Source organism: Lithobates pipiens, unplaced genomic scaffold (assembly GCF_037356315.1).
Source record: "Lithobates pipiens isolate NorthernLeopardFrog02 unplaced genomic scaffold, aLitPip1_a1.2 Scaffold_19, whole genome shotgun sequence".
NCBI classification, from domain to species: domain Eukaryota; kingdom Metazoa; phylum Chordata; class Amphibia; order Anura; family Ranidae; genus Lithobates; species Lithobates pipiens.
Window position 1 is genome coordinate 565,328,584 of NW_027507764.1, and position 12,492 is coordinate 565,341,075.

Sequence of the window (12,492 nt, forward strand, 5' to 3'; positions counted from 1 at the left end):
CTACTCCTGACCATCAAACACGTCCTAGTGTACAGATGCTGCTCCTCGGGTCTACGTGTTTTCTTGCAGCTTCCTAGCAGGTCTGTCTCTCATGGGTCTCTCAGTCTTAGGCCTCTGACTTGGGGCACCTCTGATCCCGGGTGAGGCCCTGTCTTTCGGCTTCTTGGCCTGTCCTGTCCTGGACAGCACGGTGCAGACAGTCACCCTTGTCTCCCTTACAATCACGTACCACTTCAGAATGGTGGGGGCCCGGAAAAGAACAGCACGCACCTGTACCTGTTTTCTCCAAAACCTGGCCCAGAATGCCTTATCACACAGTGGCATGGACTCGCTGTGCCACAATATGTTTATTTTACTTTGTTGGCGAGTTAAAATGTATTGGTACTAGTGAGTTAGTGGCTGGCCCTGGCCAGGGGAAAGGGTTAACTGTTGCTAGCTCAGTTCCCAGGCTTTTTGATCCTAGTCAGCCCATCTGTGATATAAAAAGGGAGAAGTCTGAGGTCCAGGGCTCTTCTTAGCCGAATTGGTTGGTTCCAGGGCTCAAGTCCTGCGGGAACGCTTGAGAACAGAGTTCCTGTACTTTTTCCACAACAGGAACTCAGTTCCCGTTGGCAGCCGCGTCCTGCAAGACTTTGAAGTATATGAGCTGTATGGCAGGTGCTACAACAGCAGCCGTCGACACAGCTCACAATAGTAAGTGCCGGACACCAGGGGTGACTGACCATTCAGGCATTGCCAGTAGGGGGCCCCATGACAGCTTCCGCTTCAATCTACCTGTCAATCACAGCTATCTGACGGGCAGATCAGGTCCCTGCTGCTAAGACATTGTATTTAGTCAGACCTCTTGTGATGCGCTCCTCACCGCCAGCCCCTCCTGATCTTCTGTCTCTTCATCCCCCCCCCCCCCCCCAGTCTCCTGCATACTTGCTCTGTGTGTCCCGCTGAATCCCCCCCTCCTCTATCTTCAGTGCCATATGATGAGAGAACCCAGAGGAGGAGCACAGCTATTCTGCTCACAGGACATGCAGGGAGAGAGGTGAGCTGAGGGAGGAACATCAGTTTGGGGTGGTAAGCTGAGCACAATACCTGGCAAAGTTTAATGCCAGGAGGGAAGTTTATGTGGAAATATGTGAAGGGTTGGAATAGCAGCGAGTGTGTGTTGGAGCCCTGCAGAGTTTGCAGCCCCCCAAGCTAAAATACATCTCCTAAGCAGGAACACATCACTATCTCCCCAAGCATTCTGTCCAGATAATGTGCAGTTCATTTATGACCTTTCCGTTTAACCCTGTGTTATCCAAACTCTGTTCAATGAAAAGTGTAAACTCACCACATAAACACTCTATATACAAAATAACATTCCCCAATAAAGATCAGAACATGATGTTCACATATTCATGGAAGCAGGACTTGACCCCTGGTTGGTTCTGATGGTGGTACCGGGGCTGCTGCACCTTGCAGCCTTCTGAAGACACCGGGACTTAGAGACATGCAAGCCATGGACAATGCCAAAATGAACTCTCACGTCACACAGAGGGAGGCCTGTGCAGCCACACTACTATAGTTAGGGTTAGGGGAAATACGTTGTTCATATTGAACTGTTATACCACACTTGTTCAGTAAAGTTACATTACACTGTCCAGAGCCTGGTCTAAAGTTTTTCAAAGGGGTGCATGTTGGTTCTGTCTGAGCCTAGAGGCGATTCAGTTTGCATTGTGCGCTATACAAGTATTTCATTCATTCATTCATTCAAAAAACCTGGATCTGTAAAGCACTATGGGGTATGAAGTAACTTTGTTATAAAAGGGTTAACTCGGCAAGGCAGGAAGAGGAGTGTAGTTGCTATGGGTAACAAAGTGAAGAAACAAGCTACAAGCAACTAGTCGTTAGGCAAGGTACTTGGTAAGGTGACAGGTCCTCGCGTAGCAAGGGGGTTGTTATCTGGCTCCCTCCTCCATTGCGGTCGGTTACCATTAGCAACCAGATCCAAACTCGTGCTACAGAGAGTTATGGCCTGGTCACCAGGTACAGGAAGTGAGTTATTAAGAACAAGCATGAGGTCCACGCTAGGTGCTCGACTGGACCCCATTCTGTTCCTGAGAGTGAGGTGTTAGAGATAGGGTGGATTGGTGGAGTGGGTGCAGGCTCAGCACATCCCTCCTAATGCAACATACATCAAGTTACAGTGTGTAGAGACAGCACTTTGCCAGGAACTCTGCCTTTTTACTGCACACGTTGAAGGCTCATCTCTAAGTCAGGGAACTGCCTTAATGTTAGATTTCTCACATACCGCAGTCCCAGCCTGGTCCCGGGCAATGGTAAATGCACTTCTTGTGAAATGTTTCAAATTTTTGTAGTGCTTTACTGAGAACATTGAACAATTTAGCCCTTAAAGTGGTTGGAAACCCTTTCATATACCCAGTGAAGTGACTATTCTTAAGTGATACACTGAGATGAAACAAATCCTCATACACAAGTTGTACCCATCTATCTGCAACCCATCTCTCCTCTACAGCCTCCTAAAGCACACATTTTTCACAAAACTCTAGAAGGCAGGGGCTGGGGATCTTGCATCACACAGCACGCATCATAGAGCAGAAAGCTTAGTGTAATCTAAGACCTGAGTGGAGGGAAAAGACACCCCCCCCCAACTTGACACAGTCTCATAGGTAACATGCATACCTAAGGCTGTCAATCACCCTGCTATGTGCTGGGGGGGGGGGCAGGGCCATCCCCCTGGAGTCTGTGGTGTCAGCATTGAGTGTCAGAAGTAACTCATGCAGATAGCAGAGGGAAGAGAGCAGACAAGATGCACACATGCTCTAGATTGAGGAATTTGGTCCATCAAGCCATTTCATGTGGCCCTCACACTTCTCCTGTAGCTGAGGCACCCCCTTATCTCTGCCCCCTCCTTGTCTCAGCAGTCGATAGCAGTAGAGGAGGACAGAACTCCTTCACCAGATCCTGAGTTTTTCCATGCAGACGCAGAAAGGCTTGTCTCTGCCCCCCCCCCCCCATTTTAGAATTCGAGGGCAGCACTCCTCCTACAGATCCTGTGTCTCTCTGTGCAGCTACGGTACTCCCTTGTCTCCACCTACCCACTCTTAGCATTCAGCTTACTCCAGCCCTCCTCTGGTCCTCCTCCAGACCCTGCACTTTCTGCTTACCAACTCTGCCCCAGCTTTTTCCCAGCAGCAGCACAAGATAAAGGGGGTGCACTGTGATGTAAAGGGAGGGTGGGGGTACTCTTAACTTCAGGTGGTGGGGGGAGGCTCCTGATATCTGATGTTAGGTGGGGGTGGGGTGCTCTGGACATTTAGTCTTACAGATACAACCGGGCAGCCCATGATAAAAATGTAGTTTATTACCCCTGCTATGGAGGGATATTCTTTGTTCAGTTTTCAGTCCAGAGGTGTACAACCAATTTAAACGTAAAGAAGCTTACAATCTAATATACACAATACACATAGTAGGATTGATTTGGTTGGAAGCCTTTTAAAGTGATTGTAAAGGCTTGTTTTTTTGTTTGTTTTTTACACAGAGCAGCCCAGATCCTCCTCTTCTCAGGTCCCTATTCGGCTCTCCTAGCCCCTCCCTCCTGCTGACTGCCCCCACACTTGCTGTCGGGGTACCCGAGCCGAACTGCAGCTCCTTGTGTCCATTCAGGCACAGCGCTGCCATTCGACCCCGCCCCCTCTCTCCCCTGATTGGCTAACTAACTTTGATTGACAGCTGCAGGAGCCAATGGCACAGATGCTTTGTCTCAATCAATCAGGGGGGAAGAGTCCCAGATGGCCGAGGGACTTGTGAACATCGCTGGAGAGAGATGGGGCTCAGGTAAGTACTAGCCCTTGTACACACGGTCGGACATTCCGATGGAAAATGTCCGATCGGACCGTGTTGTTGGATAATCCGACCGTGTGTGGGCTTCATCTGACTTTTTCCGTCGGGATGTCTGACCAAAAAAGTTTGAGAGCTGGATATAAAAATTTTCCGACAACATGATCCGATCGGACTTTGCCCGATCGTTTGTAGAGAGTTCCAATCGGACAAAGTGCCACGCATGCTCAGATCAAATTCCTAGACCAAAGCTATTGGCTACTAGCCTGAACGTAGTCCCGTCGTAACTAAATAACGTCATCACGTTACGAACTATCAGATTTTCCGACAACTTTGTCCAACCGTGTGTATGCAACACCAGTTTCGGACAAAATCCGTCTTAAAAAATCGGAATGTCCGACCATGTGTACAAGGGCTTAGGGAGGCTACTACACACAGAAGGCTTTTTATCTTAATGCATAGTATTTAAAGGCTGAACCATTGGCAAAAACAAATGAAATGCATAAACTGGCCACACACACTAGTAGCTTTTGAAATGAAAAATGAATGCGGCAAATCTCAGTACATTTGATGAATTGATGAATACTGTATAAAATTACTTAAAAAAAAATTTGCAGTGAATGGACTTTCCCAATCAAAAACTACATACGCTGTTAGAAATTTGTTTGGTTGAAAAAAGCTTTCTATCCTGCTCCTTCAATATGTATTTTTACTGAAGTCAGAAATTAATGACATTTTATATATTTATTTTGCTATTTTAGCCACCGCCCATCCCCTGACATCAGTAGCCATTCCTCGGGGTATTATTGAGGGCAAATCTCAAGCTGTTCTTATTGGTTCAGATGTTAGGACCGTGAACCAATTCCTTGGTGTCCCTTATGCTGCGCCACCTACTGGGGGGAACCGTTTCCGACCTCCGCAACTGTACAGCTGGACGGGCACATGGAATGCCACTTTTGTCAGGTAAATCATGAATCGTATATCTGGTGTGTACTTTGGATAGCACCATTTCTTATTTTACTATAACAGAGAAGCTTTCCTAGAACAGAAGGTATCCACATGTCTCGTTCCTTCACAAGAGACAGTGGTTTGAACCATGCAAATCATTGTTTTATATCCCCTCACCTAGATGCAAATTCAGAACTGCTGGTGGTGAATAATGCAAATATAGCTCAGTATAAAAGAGCCATTTATTCCAAACTGCATACAGATTTTTCTTTCTAAGCAATGGTACACAAAAACAAACACCAAAGTGAATCAAAAATGTGCATATGAACACACACAAAAAAAGTGTACTAAGGTGCCTCATATGATCCCCTCCTGAAAAGGAAGGACCCTTTCCTGACTCCCTGCGGCATAAGCTTCACGACAAGGGCAAGGTATCTCTGGTCCTCCTCGTGATCAGCCCCAGGTGACCTTTGAATACTAGGTGAGGGGCTCTCCCGAAGAGAGAACCTCAAGGCCGGAGAAGTGAAGGAACCTAAGGGCAACTTAGGCCCCTAGACTTCAGGTTAGGCCCAAAGACCTACAACCTACCATCCTGAGCGAAAAAAGTCACACAAAAAGTGCAGTGACGTACAGTGAAGAAAAAATAAAAAGCGCCAATGTGCAAGACAACGGCTAGACCTTGCGGCCTGGTAACAAAAATTGCCCTGGTCTTGACCAAAAGGCCCATGAGGCATAGTGCATAAAAAAAGCTGTGGTATTGCATCGTAGTGCTTGTGCTCACAGTAGGGTCTCAAACCCATAGTGATACTAAGAGCACCCTTGGGTCACCACTCCCAGGGGGCACTGACTAGGGTTGCCACATCATCCCTTTAATCCAGGACACACATTAATTACACAGGTTCTGTGGCTGATTAAAGTGGTTGTAAACCCTTACAAACCACTTTGACCTACAGGTAAGCCTAGATTAAGGCTTACCTGTAGGTCCAAGTAATATCTCCTAAACCTACACGGTTTAGGAGATATTTGCCGAAAGACAGGCACCTCTGTCTACGGCGCATGTGCCGTAGACAGGGGTGCGCAGGCGCACTGATCGCGCCGCAGTTAACGGTGATATGCCGCGAGTGGCGGCTCCCGTGCGCACGCGCGGGAGTGCCGTCATTGTGGCTCCGACAAATGACACCGCCGGAGCAGCGAGACCCACCGAGAAGATGGAGGCTCCGTACACAAGGGGACAGAGGTGACTTCGCTGGCTCCTGTGTCAGGTAAGTGACACATAATGGACTACTATGCGATGCACAGTAGTCCATTATGCTTTACCTTTGCAGGGAATCAAAGAGGAAGTAAACCCATCAAGGTTTACTTCCTCTTTAAGGTGGTAATTAATCTTGGTGCCTTGTCTGCATTAAATCAGCCTCAGAACCTGTGTAATTAATATGTGTCCTGGATTAAAGGGATGATGTGGCAACCCTAGCACTGACACAGTGCCTTCCCAACCCCTGACCATATGAGCAGCCCCATTCATACCAGAAAGCCATTGGCGCCTAGAGAGAGAGCCTACCTACCACCAAGACAAGCCTGTCAGATTCAACTTGAGTGGAAAGGATCCCTCCCATGGTACCCACCTTATTACATTGCAAACAGTGACTCCCCACCCCCCCCCCCCCCCCTTGGCACCCCAAACTGCATACAAATGTTTCAGGCCCGTTTGCCATGCCATGTATGAAAACCATAGCCTCTATGGAGTAGGGCTTTGGACCAACCAAGACATAACCATCCAGGATTGTCACCCCAACCCTTTTATTTATGTATACACTGTGTTATTGTAAAGGACTAAGAATAGATATACAGTATATATATATATATATAGATATATAGTATATCTCCTGTGTAAGTTGTTCCATGACTGTTGTTTTAGGTCAAGCTGCCTACAGCCGGGAGATGGGAAGGCCCAATACTCTTCTATTAGTGAAGACTGCTTGTATCTTAATGTCTTTGTTCCCCACGTTACTGTAAGTATTTAGTGTTATGTTATTTCATCTGGAAGCCCTATTCCTATTGTCTTTAAAAAAAATATATCTGATAATGGGAATTTGGAGTGGGATAAAGGCTAGGAACATGCCAGTATGTTTCTTCATCGGTTCCAAGCAACAAAGTCTACACTGTCCTCTGATATTTATTTTGGAAGCCAAAGACAGTTGGATGGGCCGAGCACTATTGTCCAAATGTGATAGAAAAAAACAAGAACAAGGATTTTGCTAAAGTGGGGAAGCCAGACATTTTTGGACCTTGTGTAACCCTTTTAGAATATAATTAAAATGAAACCTTATTTTTTGTTTTTGATTAAAAATAAATTAAAAATAAAAAAGGAAATGGTTACACCCAGTCAGGATGTTTGGTTTTTTAATTTGATCTTTTCTGCTGCTCTTACCAAACCAAGTAAAATACATCATTTCTATTTTCTCCAGAAACTTTTCTCCAGAAACTTAAAAGCCAGCAGCTACAAATACTGCAGCTGCTGACTTTTAAAATAGTGACACTTACCTGTCCAGCGCGCCCGCGATGTCGGCACCCGAAGCCGATCTCTAGATCGTCTTGTCGGGTGCTGCCGCCGCCATCTTGGGTATGGGAATCAGGAAATGGAGCCTTTCGGCTTCATTTCCCGGTTCCCTACTGCGCATGCGCGAATCGCGCTGCGCAATAAGGATGGTCCCCGCTGCCTCTGGGATCTGTGTGTTTCCCAGCAGGCAGCGGGGCACTTGCGGAAAGGGGCGGACACTTGCGGAAAGGGGCGGGCACTTGCGGAAAGGGGCGTAATCTACGCCCCTTTCCGCAGAGAGCTATCCCGGAAGTGGGTGCAGAATACCTGTACTGTACAGGTATCTGCACCCCCCTCCCCCCTGAAAGGTGCCAATTGTGGCGCCGGAGGGGGGGAGGGTTCCGATGAGCGGAGGTCCACTTTAGGGTGGACCTCCACTTTAAACTCAGCTCTGCTTACTCTAAGCCCTTGTACACACGGTCGGGCATTCTGACAACCAAATCCGTTGGATTTTGTCTGACGGATTTTGTCCGAAACTGTTGCATACACACGGTCGGACAAAGTTGTCGGACAATCCGATCGTTCAGAATGTGGTGACGTTATTTTGTTACGATGGGACTACGTTCAGGCTAGTAGCCAATAGCTTTGGTTTAGGAATTTGATCTGAGCATGCGTGGCACTTTGTCCGATTGGAATTCTCTACACACAATCGGACAAAGTCCGATCGGATCATGTTGTCGGAAAATTCTATAGCCCAGCTCTAAAATTTTGTTGGTCGGATATTCCGACGGAAACAGTCCGATGGAGCCCACACACAGTCGGATTATCCGACAACACTGTCCGATCGGACATTTTCCATCGGAATGTCTGACCGTGTGTACAAGGGCTTACACTTTCCGTTTAGTTGCCAGAACTGGGGAAAGAAAGCCTTGTGTAAGCTCTAAACCAACCTGTCAGAGCTTACACAGGGCTATTAATCTCTTCCCTGCCTTTATGTGACAGGGCACCAACCCTGTCACATGGAAGAAGGGTAGTAAGTCACATGCTCATCCATGCCCTAAAATGTTGTGTAGTTCACATCATTTCTAGGGGCTGCATGGCGCAGCATAGGGGAAAGAAAAGGTTCTATAGTTACCTATATTGGTAAGGTTGAAAAAAGACACTAGTCCATGCAGTTCAACCTGTGTGGGTGTGTGTGTGTGTTCATGTAGATTGTTTTCCATATCCCTTTATATTTTGTCCACTAAGATCTATGTCCCAGAGTCTTTTAAAACTATCAATACTTTCAGCTGCCACCACTGATTGTGGAAGGGAGTTCAACATCCTTACCGCTCTGACAGTGAAAAACCCCCGACACAGCTTAAGACTTCTCCTCCAGTTTCATTGTGTAGCCCCGTGTCTTCTTAGCCCTTGTACACACGGTCGGACATTCAGACGGAAAATGTCCGATTGGACCGCGTTGTCGGATAATCCATGTGTGGGCTACATTGTACTTTTTCCGTCGGAATGTCCGACCAACAAAGTTTGAGAGCTGGATATAAAAATTTTCCGACAACATGATCCGATCAGACTTTGTCCGATCGTTTGTAGAGAATTTCGATCGGACAAAGTGCCACGCATGCACAGATCAAATTCCTAGACCAAAGCTATTGGCTACTGGCCTGAATGTAGTCCCGTCGTAACTAAATAACGTCACCACGTTCTGAACGATCAGATTTTAGGACAACTTTGTATGCAACACCAGTTTCGGACAAAATCCGTCGGAAAAAATGTCCGACCGTGTGTACAAGGGCTTATACTCCCTTACACCTTTTATATTTTTAGCCCCCGAGTGCATTACTTTACATTTTTCAACATTAAACCTCATTTGCCATGTAATTGCCCACCCCCAGGGGCAGACAGACCATTCGGGCAGTGCCCGAGGGCCCCATGCCACTAAGGGGCCCCATCAGAGTTGCCAGCCTCAATAATAAGAATATGATTCCAGTTGTTTGAATGACTGCTTCTCTGGCCAGCTTCTGACTGTACTATCACTTTTGTTTCTCGGCTCGAGCCACCGGGGGGGGGGGGGGGGGGGTCCGACCCTGGCCCCATATTGCCGAGTGTAGGCTGGTGTGTCAGCCACTTAGCGCATGTTTGGGGCCAGTTTTGGATCCCACTGGCGTCTGGACGTTTTGTGTTATATGTTTTATGTAAGCACTGTTGTTGTGGGGTATGTGTTCCTCCCATGTCAGTGCCTGGTGGAAACGAGGATTGTTTTTCGATCTCCAACAGCCAACTTTATCGTTTTTTTTTTTAAAGGTGGCCCTTCTATACACTTCTGCTTAACGTGTTTTAGTGGTATTTAAATTAATTTTGTACTCAATATATGATAGGTAGTATGTTTTGAGAATTATTTTGAATTACATTTTCATTACATTTTCATGAATTACATTACATTCATATTAGTGGTTGTTTGTTTCTCAGTGAGCCTCACTTTTTTTGGGGTTAACTGACTTTGGGGACCCTGTTTTTTTGTTGACAGCCTCAATAATACCAGGGACAGTATGTAAAAATCTGTGTTTTTTTTAAAATCCCAAGATTATAGCTCTCCAGTACCTTTTGAGTGTGTGTATGTGTATTCTGTGTGTTTATACTTTGTGTGTCTATGTGTGTATCCTGTATGTGTGTGTATACTGTGTGGCCCCATAATCTCCTATTGCCCAGGGACCCCATAATCACCTATTGCCCAGGGGCCCCATAATCTCCTATTGCCCAGGGGCCCCATAATCTTCTCCTATTGCCCGGGGGCCCCATAATCTCCTATTGCCCGGGGGCCCCATGAGTTGTCAGCCAACCCCTGCCCACCCCATTCATTTATTTGGGTCTTCTTGTAAAGTTTCAATATCCTGCTGTGACTTCATTGCCCTACTTATTTTTGTATCGTCAGCAAACACTGAGATTGAGCTATTTATACCAAACTCTATATCATTTATGAACAAGTTAAATAGAAATGGTCCCAGAACAGATCCTTGGGGTACCCCACTTACCACTCCAGATGTTATGCTGCTAGTCAGTTTCAAATGGGCTTCCTCAGTTTAAATGAGTGCTAAGACCATGCCCCAAGGAACTGAAGATGTTTTAAAAACATATTTTCTATTAGTTATGGGCAGCACAGTGGTTAGCACTTCCGCCTAACAGCAGTAGGGTCATTGGTTCGATCCCAACCACAGCACTACCTGCACAGAGTTTGCATGTTCTTCCTGTTCCCGTGTGGGTTTACTCTGGTTTCCTCCCACACTCCATACATGCTGGTAGGTTAATTGTCTCCTGTCTAAACTGGCCCTAGTATGTAAATGTGTGTTATGCCGTGTACACACGATCGAATTGTCCGGTGCACTTAGTCCGGCAAACAATCCGGCGGACTTTCTACCGAACGGACTTGGCCACACACGGACACACAGAAAGTCCGGCGTTTGCTAGCGCGATGACGTACAGCACGTACGACGGGACTAGAAAAAGGAAGTTCAATAGCCAGTAGACAATAGCTTCCTTTTCGTAATTTGCTTCTGAGCATGTGTCATGCTTAGTCCGTCGGGCTAGCATACTGACGAATGTATTGTCCGCTGAAACCCAAGGTAAGATTGGACTGCAAAAATACTTTCTAAGTCCGCCGGACTTTACGCTGAGAAAGTCCGCTGAAGCCCACACACGATCGAATTGTCCGGTGAAATGGGTTTCGGCAGACTAAGTACGCCGGACAATTCGATCGTGTGTACGCAGCATTAGGGACCTTAGATTGTAAGCTCCTTGAGGGCAGGGACTGATGAGAATGCAGAGTGCTGACTAAATTGACGGCGCTATACAAGTACAGTACCTGTACAAAAAGGTATAAATAAAATTTCACAGGTATGTAGATAATTATAATTTGTAGCTATAGATCCTATTTATGCATTATCTTTTGCTTCCTATGAATTTTCTTTATTTTCTGTTTACAGAGACCAAGCACAGCCGTTCTCTTATACTTCCATAACAGTCCGAGTGACTATAGTGAGACCGGGCAGACATTTATTGATGGATCATACCAAGCTGCCATAGGGGACATTATTGTGGTGACTGCAGGGTACAGAGTTGGTGTCTTTGGTTTCCTAAGTGCAGGTAAGTTCTTATATTGTTGAGGTTACATGACTAGTGTAGTCTGAATGTTCCCCTTATACTATTCCTTATCTATTAGAAACGAGACCACACCATAGGTTGGAGTAAACTGGCCACAACAGCCTTTATTAAACATAACTCAAAATTACTCCAATAACTTGTAAATATGAAAATATATAAATATATAAATATATATATAAATATATAAATATAAATAACTTTATTAACATTAAACCACATTTAAATTAACATTAACTGCCCATTCTGGTGATCTCTGACGGTGACCACACTTAAGCCAATACCCAATCACTGCGGTACACCTGACCAACTTCCCAAAGGCCTCCACCTGTGACCGGTCGGAGACAACTTCCGCCAGTGAACATAACCGTATTCCCTCCAACGTTCAGGAATACCCAGAGGGGCCGATCGTTAGATGAGCCCCCCACACCCTCAGATCCCTTCTGAGTACCTGTCTACCGTCAGAAACCACCAGAAAACACACCGCCAACACGAAAAACTTTCAGCTGCCGTGACAACCGATGAAACCTGCAAAAGAAGAAAAAGACCAGCAACAAAACACCACAAAACAAACACATAACAATAGGGCGGGAGGGTGGGAAAAACTGCCTCCTCTGTGTCACACTGGGCTCCGAATGATTCCTTAAAGCCACACCTCTCCCTTTTATGTGACCCCTCCCCTACACTGAACTTGTTTCCTGCAAACCTTTTCCTGAACTCCACCCATAAAGCTTAACCCTCTGTGTCCCTCATCCACACTGTCATGTCCAGCACTCCTTATATCATTGCATTCATAATCCGTGCTTCTCTTGACTAGTGTAGTCTGAATGTTCCCCTTATACTATTCCTTATCTATTAGAAACGAGACCACACCATAGGTTGGAGTAAACTGGCCACAACAGCCTTTATTAAACATAACTCAAAATTACTCCAATAACTTGTAAATATGAAAATATATAAATATATAAATATATATATAAATATATAAATATAAATAACTTTATTAACATTAAACCACA

At 45.9% G+C, this 12,492-nt stretch overlaps 1 protein-coding gene across 1 annotated transcript in view; it reads left to right on the top strand.

The window, feature by feature from the left end:
• The window catches only part of TG (thyroglobulin), a 483,762-nt gene that overhangs the window by 234,060 nt on the left and 237,210 nt on the right, over positions 1-12,492 (top strand). Inside the window, exons 38-40 of the mRNA XM_077493367.1 lie at positions 4,599-4,800; positions 6,701-6,794; positions 11,299-11,458. Of these exons, the coding sequence (XP_077349493.1) occupies positions 4,599-4,800; positions 6,701-6,794; positions 11,299-11,458 (456 nt within the window). The remainder of the gene's footprint in view (positions 1-4,598; positions 4,801-6,700; positions 6,795-11,298; positions 11,459-12,492) is intronic.